At 40.0% G+C, this 19,550-nt stretch overlaps 1 protein-coding gene across 6 annotated transcripts in view; it reads left to right on the top strand.

Moving 5' to 3' along the window:
- LOC124278992 (RNA-binding protein Musashi homolog 2-like) overlaps positions 1–19,550 on the top strand; it is a 94,107-nt gene that overhangs the window by 55,573 nt on the left and 18,984 nt on the right. For 5 of the 6 annotated variants that reach the window (XM_046714784.1, XM_046714783.1, XM_046714787.1 and 2 more), the window contains exons 8-10: positions 18,080–18,162; positions 18,597–18,681; positions 19,426–19,488. In XM_046714784.1, the coding sequence (XP_046570740.1) occupies positions 18,080–18,162; positions 18,597–18,681; positions 19,426–19,488 (231 nt within the window). The remainder of the gene's footprint in view (positions 1–18,079; positions 18,163–18,596; positions 18,682–19,425; positions 19,489–19,550) is intronic. The other variant, XM_046714786.1, reaches the window with a different exon arrangement.

Below are 19,550 nucleotides of genomic sequence, written 5' to 3'. Positions count from 1 at the left end.
AATGTAACCAGTGCGTCGTAGCTCGGAAATAAGAATAATGAGCGTAATTCCTCATTTCATTTGCTGTTATTTATTGAACACCTAACCTGTGTACGTTAGGTTTCTTTACCGTAGCAACAGTCATGCGTTGGATACAAAAGTTGGAATAAGACTGGAAATTGAATTTGATATCTGTGGACCAGAATCATGGTCTCAAATTAAGCTCAGTTAGCCTAACCGGTCTCAAGGTAAAGCATGCCAGTTGCCGCCTATGATGTAGGTAAGCATCGATTTCTGGACCATGATCTTGTCTGTAATGAGTATCAACATGGATTCCAAGATGGCCAAGTTTTGCTGCTACAGCATCGTCACAGTTAAACTGCACTGAGTAATATTGCAATCTCATTTTGCTGCTGTGATTTCATTTCATGATTGGTTAATCATGTGGATGGTGTGTGTGTGTGATGCCTCGAAACAGTTACATTGTTCTCATCCTGCATCCCCCCCAGAAGCGTGTGCGCCCCCTCCATTGAATGAAGGTCTTTACTGTGACTGGTCAGACTCTAAAAAGCAATGTCGTGTTCTGATGCTGTGCCACAACACGCTGACTAACATCAAAGAGCAGCTGACAGGTGAATAGTTTTACAATGCCCAGATTACTTGTGTTAACAACCATCAGTCCATGTTAAAGTAGGACACTACGGGACTAGTAATAATTTAAATTACACCACGAAAAAAGGAGGTAATAGTGTGCTTCAAAAGGAATTAGAGGCAAAACCATTTTCTAGAGGACTGCTTTCAGAATGTATTCTGAAAAGAAAATAAGGGCTGTGTTTTTTCTCAAAGGAATGTAAGCTCTTCAAAAAACCTGTTAATATGATTAAAAAGAGTAGGAAATTGTTTGGCTATTTCTTCCACGATTAGAAAATGAAATGTTCATCCATATATTCATGACTATGACATCAACTTTGGCCATCTGTTTGATTAAAACAGGTATTTTAGTTTTGTGATGAGCGATGTCTACATATTCAATATTTGTGTAACACCTGCGACTCTGATTTGGACGGAGGTCTGGAACCAGGTAAACACAAAGTGTCTGATAACAGTGTTGTGACACTGGATCCTTTTATGTTAACAACGCTATACGACATGGAGGATATACTCCAGCATATGATACGAAGGATATACTCCTACACAGTTGCCAGGGTCAGGGGTCAGTGTAGTTGCACTTCATGCTTGATTGCCTCTTTACTTCTGCCTGGTGATAACGGCCTTTATCACTCCACCATGTAATATAGTGCCTCATGCAGTGGGGAGGGGATAAGCCTCGTTGTGCATATCCATGATTTTATTCATTCTAGATGAGATTTCAGGGCTGTTTAACAGTTTAACAAAATGGTTGTTTGTCTGTATGCTTTGTTGCCTGAGGAGCACAGGGGTTAATAAGTCCAAGATGTTGTACACAAAGGAGGCGGCAGGTGGTGAAAGATAGGCCCTATAATATTAGTAAGTTGGATGAACGCCAGTACACAAATATTGGAGTGTTTATGATAGGCTGCATGCGGCTTGGCGATAAGGGAATGTTGGGATTGATACACAGTCCGAGTACTGCTTCCCTACAACTGATAACACTCAGTGGACGGCACTCAAGCGCTGTTCCGATTCCCAACCAGATGATGCTTCTTTGTGATAGTCTTGACTAGTGTTGAAGACAAAAACATCTTAAGATTTTTCTTTTTTTCAAAAGCTTTCTGCTCGAAAAGACGTCTCTTGAAAGACTGACTATGCATCTGAAAGTGCCTCTAGATCTGTATTATGTGTTAATCCAAACGGGTGGTGATATAAGGTTCTGTACTAGTCCTGGTGCTTCACAGGCAGGCTATTGTTACTGTGGGCTGTGATGGGGATGATTGGGCATGTGTTGCACCCAGAGAGAGTGCCTGGGCGTACAAAAGGTTCCTGTATATGCGAAACAAGGACATCTGTGTGCTATCATAGTGGCCCGATGCTAGACACACGAAAACATATCTTCCACTGAAACTCAGAACTCATGAATTATCAAAGGTCACCAAATCTGTTGGGTCAGAGAAATGATTGAAGAAAGGGAGGCGAGTCTAAGAGGCAAAGCTAAAGTGACTACAAAACAGTACACGTGTATTCTATATGGAAGATTTTCCAAGACCATCTGTGCTATATACTGAAGGTTTGGCTCTACGACACAAGACATTTAATGATGCAGTGAAGGTGGAATAACTATGTACTGCCTAAGTGTGGAATAACACTGGTCCTCCATGAAAGGAGTTAGATGTGGTATAAAGAAATAATAGTTCTGTGGTATGCAGTATTCAGCTGTTGAAGTTGGTACCACAGATATTTTTAGTTCTACCAGCTAAGAAGGCTTGGAAATTAGAAAAGTGCAAAATACTTGTGAGCTTATGGGCTGGCATTGTTACGTCATTGGAGAATGAGAAGATGCTTAGAAGACGTAATAATAGTCTTGTGGTATGCAATATTTATAAGGGAATGTATATTTATGGCGGCCTTCGCGAACAAACTGACATCATTTCAAAAGTACATCCCGGTGAAATAAAGGAGGTGGATGTTTGTGACTGGTTGGAGGGCTGTGTGTCTGGTGGGAGTGTTTATGTCTGTTTAGCTTCCCCATACCAAAGGTAATACCTGCTTAAGCATTAGAAACAATGCCAATGTAGGATCTGGTGTTTATTCTGTTGTGAACTGTGCGGCAAGTGTAAGGTCTGCACTGCTAGAACCATCACCATTTTGAAATAACAGCCCTACATCTGCTTGGTTGGTACAGGGGCATTGTGGGTAGAGAGGAATTCTGGGCAAAAGAATTCAGAAGTCACTTACACTTCTGACTTGTAAATATGGTTACAAAGCCACCATTATTTATGATCATTTCATGGACATTAACTTTTGAGATATAAAAGTCGGTTTACTTTGGGGTGACATTTAAAAACATGCAGTTCATCCATTAATCTATTGCTTTTTGTACATTCGACAGCCATGGAATTCCATGTACTTTTTCCTTAATGTGAAATTTTTAAATCAGATGATAGAGCTAGCTGGAATTGTGGGTACATGGGCATTGTGGGAAGAACCAACTGGTGGGTACAGAGGATAGTATAGTTTGATATTTGTGGTCATTAAATGCCTTTGTAAATTGTGTTTTGTATAACAAAGAAGACTGGAATATTCTGTGGAAAGCAGCATTCTAACTAACGAGGCATGGAGAGTCTTGTGGGACCAGCGTAAATTATTTATGGCAATCTGTATAAATATACATGCCATTCAGTAGTTTTCTGTGAAGGGGGCCTGTGGGTTTTGACAGGTCGGGATGTGTGAAGTTCTGACCTTAATGAGCGAGATGGACATGATGGAAAGTCAAAACATAGATCAAATAATCATTAACAAGAGCAGAATGTTCCCAAAATGGAGTGTAGCAATGAAGTGGAGATGGCGAGGAGCGGCACCTCGAGTGAAACAGTCTCCCTGCAGCAACAGGAACATAAAACTGTTAGAAGGACTTCACTTACCACCATATACCACTCGAGGTGCAAGCTTCTTGTTATCAAACTTCTGGTTATTTATCCCCCTCGTACTGGGGCAAAAACATTAATCTTATCGCTGCACACTGGGCTGCTTCTTCTAGGAGCAGGGAAGCATGGCAATGGGTGGGGGTGACTTCAGAGGGAATGGGATTTTTGTTTTGTCTGCACAGATCAAGTCTCCTAGCTGCATCAGAAGATTGGTACTACTTGTTAGAGATGGGTAGATGCTTCGTAGGGATGGGTAGATAAAAGTTTAACATTTAACTGTATTGTCATGAATTTATGTCTTGTGTGTTTGTCCTGATATGGCTGAAATACTGCCGATGTGACCATCAATTTGAAGTCACTCATCCCATGTGAAGGAATTCTACTGTTTAGTGACTAGTTGTACCTTTGATAGATGGATAGAAGTGATAAACAGTCTTCACAGATCAGGATGATCAGAAGGCTGGAGAGACAACTAGGATGCATGCCCTTGGTTAGAATGTCAAAGGTAGGGCTGAGTTACAAACCAGATGGCACAGTGGTGCTAATGATGATGGCTTTTAAATATGTTTAAAAAGTCAGCATTGTATTGTTTGACAGACATTAATTTTTGAGATATGGACATCAGTATGTGGTGACATTTGCAAATCACATATTTCCTCCATTAATCTCTTGCTTTTTGTACATTTGTCAGCCATGGAGTCCATGTCCTTTTTTCCCTTAATGTGAAATCTATTAATTAGATGATAGAGCTGGCTGTCAGCTTCTCTTAATACTGTGTTTTTGAGCGAGCAAGGAGCTAATTTCCTCCCAATTACCCATATACTACTACCCTGTCAACAGATGGGAGTAAGTGCACCCACTGCTTGGACCTAATGTGAACATGACATAACATATTTTTTCCTCGAGGATTTCACCAATTTTGTCTCGACTTTCTCGTGTGGCAGATGGCTGTTCACGGCCCCCAAGAAAGCATATGATTAACCAATGGATTTGATTGAAAACAGGACACAAGCCATGCTGGCTTGCTGCAGAAGATGAAATGACATGTTGATGATATGAAAAGTAGTTGTTCCTGACGGAAAGGTTGTAATTAATGTCAGGTAGTTGTCAGGGTAGTAGTGCGGCTGTATTGAATGAGCTGTTCTTTTTTTCTTGTGTTGCTTGGAGTGCAGATTCCTGTGTGCAGGTGAAGGTGGTTTTGTTGACTCTTTGGGTTCATTTTGTCGGAGTTTGGTGCAAAGCAGTAAAACTACTTCAGCTTTTAACTCCGTCCCTCCTCTTCTTCTGCAAGACCTCCTTGGGAAATTAAATCTCTATTCATATTTGACGGTTTGGGGAAGATATACAAAATTCTGATTTATTTGAAATAGATAACCAGTGTTATTGTATTATTGGGGACAGACTTGCTGATATTGTCCTCAATATTAGATTTATGTTTGAAATAAAACAGTCCGATAATTGCAACGTGGTCGTGTCACGACAGCCGATCACTCTCAAGTGATGCATCACATCAAAGACTCGTTCTGCACCCTCCGTTCTACAAGAAAATGTTTCCAAGACGTGGCGGAATCGCTCCTTTTGATGTCGGCATATGGTAATAGGCTTCCCCGCTTGTGGGCGGAGAGAACGGAAGATAGATTTAGACTTTACCTCTCGCACAATTGTATCAAATTAACTCTAATTTGTTAAAATTGCTGGTACTGTATTCGAGAGACTGCTATGTTGCCAGTGGGAGACGGTCGTACTAAATTGAATTAGTCAATATTGATAATAAGTCTTGGATAAAGCACTGCCTGTGTTCTGACTCACCTAAGGGAGATTGAATGTTCCTATCTGCCATGTTATTTCCTTGGTTATAACATGGTTTGTAGACCACATTTCATGCTGATGAATTCCATATTTGGACATCTACCAGTTATACATGGCCAGGGTGCCTGCTATGCTACTTCGACCTTGTGTTTTCGTAGCAATCTTGTTAAGGATCTGTGCTTTTTCTGCTTTAATGGTATTTAACTGTGATATGTAGTTTAGAATCGTTATCGTTGAACCTGTCCATGTGAGGGGAAAATGGTTTGTGTGTGTATTCTGTTTTGTCAGGAGCTCTTGTAGACTGGATCTATACCAGCAGACTTCTCTGAAGAATGTTGCAGTGATATTCTAACGTTTGAATTTAGTATTACTGTATATTTGGAAAACTGACATTCTGCCAGTAAATCTTTGCTTCATTGCTTCACATTGGAGAGACATTGACTTGAAATATGTCGTTAAATGACTTCCGATGTACTGCGTTTGAGTTTCGCAGTGACCATGTAGCCATTCTAGCAGACATCCTTAATAATGGCCTCCATTGCTGGAAATAATATATTATTTTGTTTAAATATCCACTTAGCAGGAGAGATTGGATAATGTTGAACATGTTGCGATTGATTTAGAGTTACAAATCCCCATAGAGCCTGGAAGATGGTTTCAGAGCAGATTATCTGTAATGAAGAGGAAGCGATGCGTGATAATATATTATTGATCTATGTCGATGTTGGTAGTAAAGACGATAGACAGCATTGTAATTGTATGTGAATATTTTAAAGTAGCCTGCCAGTTAAGCCTGATTACTTCCTGTTGTTAATGAGTACTGCAAGACACTGGTTGACAGAGAATATCATGATTAGATGGCTAGGATACAGCTCGTGCTAGTTAATCTTGTATACAATACACACCTCCAAATACTTTGATGAAAGTCCGCTACGGGTAGTGGCTTTAATGGATTTAGAAGTGCTCGGACATCCACCCCCAGCCATGATTATGGGCTGGCTTGGATTTTAATATCATCATTATCACATTATCAATCTCAATTTCAATGGGGGCATTGATTTATTGGTTATTTATTCAATTTGCTAATTATTGTGAATAATTCAGGTAGGAAAATAGGAAGTAGGCAATTATGAGTTATCGATAATAGGTAGAGATGTACGAGTTATATCGTTAATAGGTAGGGATATATGAGAAATATTGTAATAATATTGGAAATGGGGAGAGATACATGAGTAATATTGGTAAGTCAGGTGTTGAGTTTTGTCTTGTACAAGAGAGAAATTCCAACAGAGACCGATGGCTGGATAACTGGATAATTCTGTAGAATGTCGGTCATCCACCATCGGGGCTCTATCAAAGTTTGGGGGAGGCTGGATTCTTTCCCCTTTAACCTTTTATCCATTTGACTCTGGAAGCCAGAGGTGAATTATCTTCAGGGGGTTGTGGTGTTTTGGTATGGACATCAGGTTGTGGGGGGGTTGAGTTGATGGGGAGGGGGGGTGTAAGAACAGACTAATGCTAGTGTTGAATCTGCTGGAGACTGGCTTCAACCAGCCTTAACCAGACCCCCCATCTGGTGGCACATGGAGATGAGAGACTATCACATACCAGCCAGGTGCTTGTTCACAGTCCGAATGTCAAGTGCGTTCATCCTCTAACGGGCCTCGCAGGGAGCACCGATTGTATTGGGAGGGAGAAGCAATTGTATTTTGACTGACAATCCTGCATACTGAGCTGGATTTGACCTTTACGGAGGAATCCCGCCATATTGTCTTTTATTTGTGTTGGCCATAACACTGTGCACAAATACGCTGTCATGTGATTAGTTTGAGGGTGGAGCTGTGTGGTGCGACTGCCAGTTTCCTCATGGCTAGGTTGATCCTCGTGTGTCAACATCCAAGTTAAGTCAGCAAGTGCCACTGCATTGGCTTGATAACTGTGTATTGTTTGAAAGTTAGAGCTCTGAGGTGGTGTAACAGTGTTGAATACAGAGAGGCATTTATAAATATTGCTTCTAGGGATTATGAAGAAATTATTTCCCATCACTGTTCTTGATTTGAATTTGATTGGAACAATGAAATAAAATGTATCATATTGACCTTAGAAGGTATTCATAAGTGCTTTAATGCCTTTCATGTTGAGGATAAAAAATGCAGCTTCTCCTTGAGTTGAGTTGAAATTAGATTAAGGTGAAAAGGCTGAAAAATATTATCAACTTGTTTTTATGAAAAAACAAACTGCAAAAAATCGTGAAGGTATCTCAACTGTCCTTTAAACAGTTCTAGGTTCAATAAATGTCGTCTGTCGCGGAGTTTCTGGGCCTGGCTGTCGTCATTCTGATGTAAGTGAAACATGTTCAGGCAGGAATTGCTGTCTCGCAGGTGACTTAGTGAAAACACTACATGTGTGACCTTCAGCAGAATTACAGTTTTTGTGGAGAAAAAAGCCAAGCTGGACTGTTAATTCAATATCAAGGAACAGATGATGACGACAAGACTGGTGAAAGTTGTCACCTTGTGTTGCCTGGTCGCCTTCAAGCAACTTACCGAGTAGGTGTGACGATGAAGTTGGTTTCTGACATCCAGTCTTCTGTTCTACTGTAGCATTATGGGTAATGTTAACTTCTTCCTGTTGTGTTATCATCTTAATCAGCTAACATCATCCCCACAACGTGTAACATTGACTGTTTTGTCACAACGATGTCCTTCAATCTCGCCCACACCTACAGGCTCTCCCTGAGCCCCACACCACACCCACTCACCAACAAACACCCCCTACAAGCTCTCCCTTCCCCACCCCTAGCCACGTTTCCACACCCAACTCCACATTCATCTGACACCCCAACTGTAGTTTACTACCAGTCTTTCTGCAAGCATCGTCAGCATCGGGTCCACGTCCATCTGTTTGAGTGAAATATTTGAAAGTATGGCAATATGTTTTTCGGTATTCATTGAATTTCCTAAGTTGAGTTTTGGGCTATACATCATACTTTCCCCACAACTGATTGTGTTACTTGAAGTCTGTGACAGCTCGTCGGCATTGTAGACAATGTGGATATAAATTTCACTTGACTGGGCATGGGGTTGAATCATAACCAAGTAATCCTTTACATCAGAGATGGCGGTAGAGGAATAAAGTCGGCGTAATATGGGAGATTATTTCTGTCTTATGATTTGGCTGTCAAAAAGCCATAATGGTTGGTTTCCTTGTTGAATTATATGGACGTGAATTTGCATTTAATATGTAACTTCACATTTCTGAGACATTTTATCGTAATAAATATACAAGAACTTGTTGGGAATACTTAATGAGTTGTATTGGGCTCTTTCTAATGTTGGAAGGACATGACCTTGGTGACGGAACTCTCTTTAGGAATTGTTTGTCTTTTTGATGTCAGTCTTATTGATTTGAAAGTGACAAGAGACGCACTTGTGGGAAGGTGATATGGTGGATGTTTCATCACGTGTCGAGAGATTGGTGCTCAAATAAGTCATCACGTTCAGGTTTCCTCCATCTTGTCCTTGAGCACAGTTAGTTTGTCCCAGGGGGTTGCTGCTGCTATTAAAATTGTTGCAAACAGTATTTTACGAATCTCTTCTCCTTACAGTGTTCACTGGTGTTAGTTGTGATGAGGTCCACATCTATGACTGTTTCAATGAAATACACAAATACTGTTTGGAAACATGTAAGAGGAAGTATAACTAACTATAAACAATTCTGAAAACAGTTTGACGATTTTGTGTTTCATTTTATTCTAACTCTGTTATCAAGGCTGGTTTTATGGTGTTGTCAGTAATGAGGCACATGTTTCTCTCCTGGAAGAATATAACTTACCAAAACATCCACCATAGCCTATATATACTGCTGTGTTTTCTATGCCTTGTACTGTTGAGAATATTGCAGTTTTCTCACTCCTAATTATGCAGGTGAAAACAATGCACAAGTGTGATAAGTGTTTGAGATGGTGCCATGATGTGACTGTCTCCCCCCATGTTCAGGGAATGGTGAGGTAGCCTCGTGGTTAATGTGTTTGCTCATCGCACCAAAGTCCTGGTTTTATTCCCCATGTGGGTACAGTGTGTTAAACCCATTTGTGATGTCGCCTTTGCTTGAATTTTGCTGAATGCTGCTCAACACCAAACTCTCTCCTGTTTTCACATGGGCAGGTGAAAAAGAAACAGTGTTATAATTGTTTAAGAAGGTGCTTTGTTTCAATTGTCTCCTCCCCATTCTGAGTGTACTACTCGACCTAAGTTTATTCAGCAAGAGTCCGGGATATATTTCCCAGACTCATAAACGGTTAATTTGTTGCTTGCTATGTTGATGAGGACAGTTTGACTGGCATTAATAATATAAAGCTCATTTATTATCAGTTTTATCTTTTATTATCAATAAATGACAAATCAGAGTCTCCACTCTAACATGGTATGTCTTAAGGGGAATGGTTTGGTAAAATCACACTGCGGCGCTTAAGTTTAAAACTTAATACCTAAAACTGGTTAGGGGAGAGAGCCAAGAAGACGGATGGAAGCGAGATATTATGGATTCCCCAGGTATGCCCTTCCACATTCATCATACAGCTACGACTAAAAGCTTTAATGGTGTAAAGTAGTACTTCTAAAACACTGTTTTACAAATTTTGGTGATAATTGATGAAGCATGAAGGTTTTTGAGAGTCGGGAAGAAAGTCTGTGTTCCCGAGGGAGGAGGAAACGGCCGAGTTACCCTGGCTCACCCGAGCATTGCTTCTCTCCACAAGGCTGATGGATGGAGGAAGAGCTACCATTTACACACAAATTGTTTCCTTTGCACAGAGGAAATTGTTTAAAAAGCTGGCTGAACAAGGGTTAGGGTCTGCAGCTTCCATGTGTTAAAAATGTCACTGTCAGCCAGCGAGATATCACCCGGGGAATTTAGCTACTTTCCGAGGTATTAAGTTAAAAATCAATGCCCTTCCACTTAGGAATTTGTAGATTGTTCCTTCATGTTGTTACCAGCGTGATGTGCTTCGAGTACTTGATAGGTGATATTGAATGTTATTGTTTAGTTGGGGGGATACGGCCAATAGTGCCTGCAAGAAGACCGGTGAATAGCACTACTGACCACTGTGGTTATTCATGACATTGGCTGAGAATTTGTGGTTAATATATAAAATCAAGGACTGCTAGATTCTTTCTTATCACCACATTTAATCTTTCTTAAGTTAATCTGATGTAATGACAGATTTACTATCGTGATATTAAGGATCTTTTGAGTTGTATATTTGATATTTCAGGTTTATAGAGTGGAATAAAGAAACATTCTTTTGACACAAATGTTAGTTATTGAATAATTTCTGATTTGTTTATTCGATCAATATTTAATCTTCTCAATATATGGATGATAAACTGGGCTCAGCCAGGATGTAGGTCAGGACCTCCATATTTGTTTGTGAACTGTCAAAGAAGAACTCTTGTCACTTGGGTCAAACAAAACCTGTTTGTTCCTTGCCGACACTGCAGTAGCTTCTAATGTTAGCATGCCATAACAATCTGCTGTCAACAGTTACCACCAGAAATAGAATATTTGGGAATTAAATAATGACACTGTCCTGTTTGTAATATTTGAATAGTCCCTCCCCTTTAAGAATCCCTCCCCTTTAAGAATGAAATGGGTTTTTTAAATTCCTGGGTTTTGGTGCATGTATGCTGTATCAGATAGAGCAGTATTACTGCTGTATTACGTATTGCGATATCTCTGCTATATTATGTACAGTGATATTACTGCTATGATATCTCTGCTATATTATGTAGAGTGATATTACTGCTATGTTATGTAGAGCTAGCTATATTACTGCTATGTTATGTAGAGCTAGCTATATTACTGCTATGTTATGTAGAGCTGGCTATATTACTGCTATGTTATGTAGAGCTGGCTATATTACTGCTATGTTATGTAGAGCTAGCTATATTACTGCTATGTTATGTAGAGCTGGCTATATTACTGCTATGTTATGTAGAGCTAGCTATATTACTGCTATGTTATGAAGAGCTAGCTATATTACTGCTATGTTATATAGAGCTAGCTATATTACTGCTATGTTATGTAGAGCTAGCTATATTACTGCTATGTTATGAAGAGCAATGTTACTTTCTGAAGTACTGTATAACTGCTGTTATATTATGTAGAGCTGTATCGCTGATTTTTTATATGGCCTCTCTGTACCAGCTTCATTATCTAACACTATTGCTGTATCATTTATAAGCTACGTTTCTTTCATACAGAGCTATATTCCTGCTGCCTTGGACAGAGGTATTTCTTGCTCTCATATAGAGCTATATTCCTGCTGTCACATTGAGCTAACTTTGAGTGGATTAGGGCTATATATATCAAACAGAGCTGTATTCCTGTTGTCATTATAGAGCTGTATTCCTCCTGTGTCATATAGAGCTATATTCCTCCTGTGTCATTATAGAGCTATATTCCTGTTGTCATTATAGAGCTGTATTCCTGTGTGTCATTATAGAGCTATATTCCTCCTGTGTCATATAGAGCTATATTCCTGCTGTGTCATAAGGAACTATATTCCTGCTGTCATATACAGCTATTCCTGTGTGTCAAATGTAAAGTCTGTAACACTTCAAGTCTGGCCTGACATTTGTCTGTGAATGAAACCCCTTCCACTTCCCGCGGTTCTGTTCTATATCTGTCCTTTTGAAAGGTCAAGGTCATATTGAACTTTAAAAATCATTGAGTAACCACAACGTTAATTCCAGAAGGAAGATGGATCTATAGGCATTTGTTAAGGCCGCCCTGAAATCCAGCATTTCTGAAGAGCCTGATAATGAGACGACGTAATTAAATCATGTTTGATCAGTTGTGAATTCTTGAGATGATCCCCTTGTGATCGTAGACTTGTGTCTAATGGTGTTATTTCCCACGATTCTCAGACATTGCAGGAAGATGGGTGGGGGACCAGAGTTTGAATCGATGCTGCAGAGCTATTATGGCGGATGCCACACCAATCAAGGGGCATTTGGTCTTAACTCATTTATTGGTGGGCTGCAATCAGCTGGTTGGAGCATCTAGGCTGCTGTCGAAGCTCGGGCAGTACAACGTGAAGCATTTGTTGTTAGACCAGTAGCTCCCAGAGACTTTAGTTGATGATTATCTATAAATAGCTGTTCATGCAGTAAGAGGAAATATATTCCCTTGTATTGGCAAGTGGGGTTCAATATCTGGTGAGGTTGAGTTGTTTGGTGTGTTGACATTAGGCCCTGCCAAGGCAGTTCTAGATGCCTACAGCAGGGACTGGTGAATTTGTTGTGCTGATGAGGCAGACAGATCTGCTGCATTGATAAATTGATTGGAGGTCAGAGGTCACAGCTGCTCAGCACTATCTGCACATGCAGAATACATATGGCCTTCGAGTACTCATCACACAACATGGCATAACGCTATTGTTGCCACCATCATCGCATGTTCACATGTGCCGCGGGGAGAATTCATTAAGATCTCACCTGTACTGAAAGGAGAATTCATTTCGGTGGATTACTCATCGCAATCAGTTAACATACTTTCTGTATATTCTTTTCCTGGGGTTTAAGTTTCATGTGCCGTGTACTTCCTGCCTGGTTTATATCCCGCTAATCATAAATGTTGTGTTGTGGTTGTACAAGACGGGTGTGGTGTTCCATCACTGTCATGCATGTCTGTGTAACCATAAAGAGACATTACCCACTGAATACCTCGTTTTACAGGCAATGAATTGTTATCATGGTGGAGGAGATTTTTATTGATCTTTGTTTAATAGAGTTGGTCTGTGGTGTAATTAAACTCCTTTGGATTGTTGTCATGGGAATACCTGACATACACACTTGTAATGAGAGTGAGCATATATTATTTACAAAGCCGGTGTGCAGGGGTCATAATGTTTGAGTGAGTATCGGTCTGTATCAGTGTTTAAGTGGGATACAGTTTTATTCACCAGGGTAATAATGTAATTTATCATCAAACTGGCCTCCACAGGAGATGTCTCTTAATATATCGCTACAATGAAACTCTGTATCACATTGATGTGATGTCACGGGTTACTGTGATGTCACAATCAAATGGCGTCACTAATCTTTCTGCCACTAAAGCTTGGTAGGTTAATTCATTCCATTCCAAGACACTTCTTATTACTGTTTATGAATTGAAAGTTTGGCAGAATGATGTTGATGATAAATATAATCTTGACCTCATGTATTTTCAGATCAAGCACATCAATATTCTTCAATAAAAATTAAAACTGGGTTGGCAAACAGTTTTAAAGTTTTATTGATTTATGTTGACATGTTTGATACGAAGACATTTTTGGATAAGAGTCTATTTATGTTAAATGCCTTTATTATAAGTTTTCAGGGGTGATTTGCTGGCATTTTCCATAGTGTATATCAATAAGAGATATCAGCTTGATTAGATAAGGAACATTTCAGTTGAAATTGTAAATTGTCTATTTGCCTTTTTGTGATTTTGGGTGATTATCTGCAACATTATCATTTTATGATGTGGACTGAAAACCATCTACACTTGACTGGGACGGCAGAGAATGGGATGTTTTGTCAAGGGTTGAGCAGGAAACTGTGTAACAGATCAATACAACTATGAGGGAGGAGAAAAAATTGCCCGTCCATTGACAGTGAGCGTGTATCGGTGATGTCTGTGATCGATGTGGTGAAACTAAGCATGTTTATGTGGGAGCCGGCTCCTGTTCTCCATACAGCCACAGCTCCGGAGCATCTCGTCAATCATGGGATCCACGTCCCTAACTCGGACTGATAACATGCATCTGGTTATACCACCAGCACAATTGACGACTGAATGCTAACATGTGTTGAAATGAAATAACTGATTTTTTTATCTCACAAGGAAAACCTAATTAGATGACTGAAAGTCTGGCTAATTCTAATTGACCTATGGTTGACTTACATTTCCACGTTTGCTGTCGCGATTGTTGGAGGCCATAGGTATAGAGTCGATATCTGTCGCTACGGTTACACGCTCAAATTGTAAAGCCTAGTGATTTATCTACTTTTATATTTACCAGCTGTCAGCGTTTCTTAAAGCCAGAGTGCTGACAACTGGTCACAATAAAGTTGTGGTGACAACGCATAGATCTCGGACTGTCAATAAATGTTTGAGACAAACAGTTCTGTCGATATGCGTATAAGTTTATGGTATTGTGGGCCAATAAAGCCCGAAAGTAGACATGTTAGTAGGCAATTGGAAATCAGTGAACGGAACTGAGCGCGATGAGACTGTTCGGGACAGTAGGGATCAATATGGAGGCTGGATCAGCATCCCTTCACCCATGCTAACATGGAGGAACCTGGCATAGAAATGGCTCCCCGTCCCTTTGTAAGTCTACGTAGTATTGATGCAGGAGTGTCTTCCTTCTCACTTACAGTGCCGCATTATAATGGCAGCTCTTGGTATCATCACTGAAGCTATGTACAATGATAGCTTCGATCAGCACTGAATTGTCACGATAGCAGTGAATTGTCTTACAGTTGTATTGTTGTTTAACGCCTCACCAACCAATATTTCTTCTATTTTACGTCAGCGTGTACGTAATCACGTTGAACAATCCAGTGTGACGTCATGAGCATTGAACGACTGTATTTGTGATGCGACGACTTGTACCAACCAAGTAGATTGACCCCCTGATGCCAATAGTCCCTTCTTGTAACAACCATGGTTGCTTCAGACTGATTTAAAAGTGAACCTTCATGGAGGGGCTGTAAAACTGAATGGTTCTGGTAGTAGATCTGAATTCGTTACTGAAGGACAACTAAATTCTTGCTTCCAAAATTGGTTAATTTTCACTACATGTATTGCTAATTTGTCACAATAGTTGTACAGATGTTTTAAAATTCATTCTGAATTCACAGTTCTTTCCAAATTATCATGATGCAGTGAGTAACCGCCATGTACACAAGTAACATATTTATTGTGTCAATTCCATCCAGTTAGCACATTTTGAAACAGATACCCACCAAAAATAACCTTTTATTGGAAGTAATGGACAACCCAGACAATGTGTACCCTTCCAGTGTTTGAGAGCAAGATTGCTGCAGACTAGGACGTCTCTTTGGATTGATGATCGTATTGCATGACACGACTCCTTAAAGTGTACAAATGAAATGCGGAGAAATTTTCTCTTGCCTTGAGCGTTGTCATTTAATGTGGCAGTGGTTCTGTCTAAATTGAAACAAATTGAATATTCTCACCCACTCAGTTTGCTCATGATCGAAAACGATCTTGCATTCTTAAATGTTTCAATGTTCCCTGCATGGAAAAAGGATTGAGAAATGACACCGATTCTATGAGATGTTCCTTTTGTGAGTGATGTTTTAGGGACGCTTGTGCACAAGAAGCATAAATGTCAAATAATGGCTTGAAGAGAATGGCTAATGTTGTCGGAGGATACAGTACACCATCTGAAGGCAGGTTGACAGGAGCCTACCGCCTACACGAAGGAGGATAATAGGCATATCAAACAACACCGGCTTCCACTTTTTGCTTGGTTAGATCCCAGCACAGTGGACACAATTAGAAAGTCAATGATGACAGACCGTGAGCATGGTCTATGCCGGCATGAGTGAGAGTCGAGGAAATAGTGGAGGTCGTTATTTAACACATGGGTAGTAAAACAGCAAAGGCTGCTGGGAAATGACAACTTGATAGTGGTCTGGCCACATCGGTGGCTACAGTGGCGGCAACAGCAGCTCCTGGTGGAACATCGCAGTCCCTGTATGCCCCAGGGTAAACCATCTTGGTATGGATCTTGTTCAGGGCTTTTAATGGCATGTGTGTGCCTGAGAGAAGCACCCAATCATATCCAATCATGGAGTACGGCTTAAGTGTGTTGAAATGTGTGATTGTATCTATGTATTGGCATTGCCTGTTTTCTGCCGGTGCTGGCTGATGTCCATGTTGAGGATGAAGCTGCTGCAGAGGACAGCTGATGGGACTTGCTGTTTCTTCTGATCGATGAGGGTGTTTCAGCTCCGTCTTCACCACCCCCTCCCCCCATCACCTTCTTCAATAGCTGCTGATAAAATAGAGCGTCATTCCTGCTCTGAGATAATCATCACAACAACTCTTCTCTTTCTTGAGTCAACGAGATAATGTTGAGTTGATTATCACCCAATGATGAGAATACTATCGAAGTAGTTTGGCTGTTGAAAAAGAGTTCATGTGTTCCCGTTGTCTTAAAACATGCTCCTGGGTTCTACTATGCTGTTGTCTGTCAATATACTACTGTGTTATAGTATACTGTCTGAGATTATGCTGACCTCTGTAACTAGATGGTGTTTGATAATATGCCAGTGTGTTGTAGTACACTGTCTGTTACAGCATGGTGTTTGATAGCATACCAATGTGTAACAGTATGCTGTTTGATAACATACCAATGTGTAACAGTATGCTATACATACCAATGTAACATACCAATGAGTAACAGCATGCTGTTTGATAGCATACCAATGTGTAACAGTATGCTGTTTGATAGCATACCAATGTGTAACAGTATGCTGTTTGATAGCATACCAATGTGTAACAGTATGCTGTTTGATAGCATACCAATGTGTAACAGTATGCTGTTTGATAACATACCAATGTGTAACAGTATGCTGTTTGATAACATACCAATGTGTAACAGTATGCTGTTTGATAACATACCAATGTGTAACAGTATGCTGTTTGATAACATACCAATGTGTAACAGTATGCTGTTTGATAACATACCAATGTGTAACAGTATGCTGTTTGATAACATACCAATGAGTAACAGTATGCTGTTTGATAGCATACCAATGTGTAACAGTATGCTGTTTGATAACATACCAATGGGTAACAGTATGCTGTTTGATAACATACCAATGTGTAACAGTATGCTGTATAACATACCAATGGGTAACAGTATGCTGTTTGATAACATACCAATGGGTAACAGTATGCTGTTTGATAACATACCAATGGGTAACAGTAACAGTATGCTGTTTGATAGCATACCAATGAGTAACAGTATGCTGTTTGATAACATACCAAACAGCATGCTGTTTGATAACATGTGTTTCAATATGCTCTTCCATTCTTTTGCATTATACCATGCAAGTTGCAATATTCAGCCATACTAAGCTCCAGGTGTTATAACATGTCATACTAAGCCCCACCAGGTGTTATAACATGTCATACTAAGCCCCACCAGGTGTTATAACATGCAGTATTCATCCACATCATATGGTATAACTTGCAGTTTTCCATGCCATGTGTCCTATGGGAAGAACACAACCTGATATATTTACCATGTACTTCTCACAGACAACTCTGGAATTGCCATCTTGTTTATTTTGTTAGCAAGCCATGATGTCATCAGTTGTACTGTTGGTGTATATCAGTTACTAGGCCATGTACCATATGTTGAGTATTCAGATTTATGACATGTAGATCTAAACAACACATTGTGTTATCTCAGCGAGGAACAGACTTCTCGTTATTGTCAAAACTCTGAAAACAGCGTCAAGTCATTTGCTTGATGCTCATCTTGGCATTAAATGTAATCAGTGACATTTTTCTTAATGTTTACTCCTGCGAAAATATCAGGAACATCAAAAAGTAACTGTTTATTAAAGAGATGATATTGGATATAGACATATACATGACAGAAGATATGATAGATTGTTTATTTTGATCTTTTATCTTTTCAGGTTTTGGGTTCGTCACGTTTGAACAAGAGGATGTAGTAGAAAAAATTTGTGAAATACATTTCCATGAAATCAACCAGAAAATGGTGAGTCATCATTTGACTGAAGCGTTTGGTAGAGCAAGGGAGATAACTCCTGTTTGTCAAGACTTTATTTTCCATGAGCAGACTTCTTGTTAACTTGGTTGTTGCGAATTGTTGTGTTGAATTATTCATAATTTTATTGACTAGGTCAAAATGGTTAATGAATTGTTATTTTTATGATTTCAAAAGAACTAAAGGATACTACGATTATTTAAGAGTGGTCCAAATTTGCTTTTGCTCGAGTCATGCAACTCTTTAAGTCTTTGCTTACTGTCCACCTGAATTTTGCTTTTAGCATTAGGATTATGGCAAGGGCCCGTCACTTTCATGTTAATTCCGAAGATTTTTTGTCAGTGTAATCTTTTTGTACGATTCTAATTTTGTAAATTGCTGTTTGTGGCATAATTTGATGGCAATTTTTGTTGATTTTCTTTCAGGTTGAGTGTAAAAAGGCCCAACCTAAAGAGGTTATGTTGCCAACACAACTGGCAAGGGGGCGTGGCCTGGCTCGGGGAGCTTATGGTAGGTACCGCTGTTGTTGTCTGCACCTCTGGACATCATCCCCTTGTACCAGTGACCTTTGGCCTCTGTTTCCATGGCAACCAGTTTTGCATGCTACTTAGATGAAACATAGCCATAGAAGTTTTTTCCTAGACTAAAGTTAGCAACGTGATTTTGTGTAGTCTTCATCACCGGGAAATTGTTGTTTAGAAGAGCCATATGTTAATTCTAGCATGGTAGTCATGGTAACACTGGTGGCGGTGGTTTACACAAGGGAGACTACTCTCTTGTACTCCTACGTACGTATTAGACATGGCGTTTTTTCTCTGTAAGTAGATTTGTTCCTACTACTACTGGCACGCTCACTAAGAGCCAAATAAAGGTGCAAGGGGCACAATGTCCATCCTCTTCTAAACACATGCCAGCCACTTCGCTTATACACACCATATTTCACAGCAGACATTGTTCTGAGTTTCTGACTTGTTTTCTTACCACGAACCTTGTAGCCAGAATGTAATAGCCGTTTGTACGTACGTAAGTACATCAGTAGTGATTGGCCGATATCCAGCCCTACCAGCCATTCAACCTCCTCCAGTGGAGTATGTTGACCAGTGAATTTGTCTGTCATATTGTGCACTACTATCAAGTCTTAGGCCATGAACCTGTTGTGCTCATCTTGGCCACACATTCCTGTCCTGACAACCAGTGTGCTTATGTGCTCTACTGCCATTAAGACTGTTTCCCTTTTTTCTAATGATTCTGTAGTGACTGAAGAAGGAGAGGTCGTATGGGAAATTCCCAATGATGTTGTCGGTCTGCCGGAGCTGTGTAAGTTGCACTTTTGGCCGAGCAAGCAAGCCAGCAAGCAAGCGAGAGCGAGCAAGCGTCCA

This window comes from Haliotis rubra, unplaced genomic scaffold, assembly GCF_003918875.1.
Source record: "Haliotis rubra isolate DU_JTF1 unplaced genomic scaffold, ASM391887v1 Scf244, whole genome shotgun sequence".
In the NCBI taxonomy this organism is placed as follows: Eukaryota; Metazoa; Mollusca; class Gastropoda; order Lepetellida; family Haliotidae; genus Haliotis; species Haliotis rubra.
This window is presented reverse-complemented; position numbering and strand designations above follow the sequence as displayed.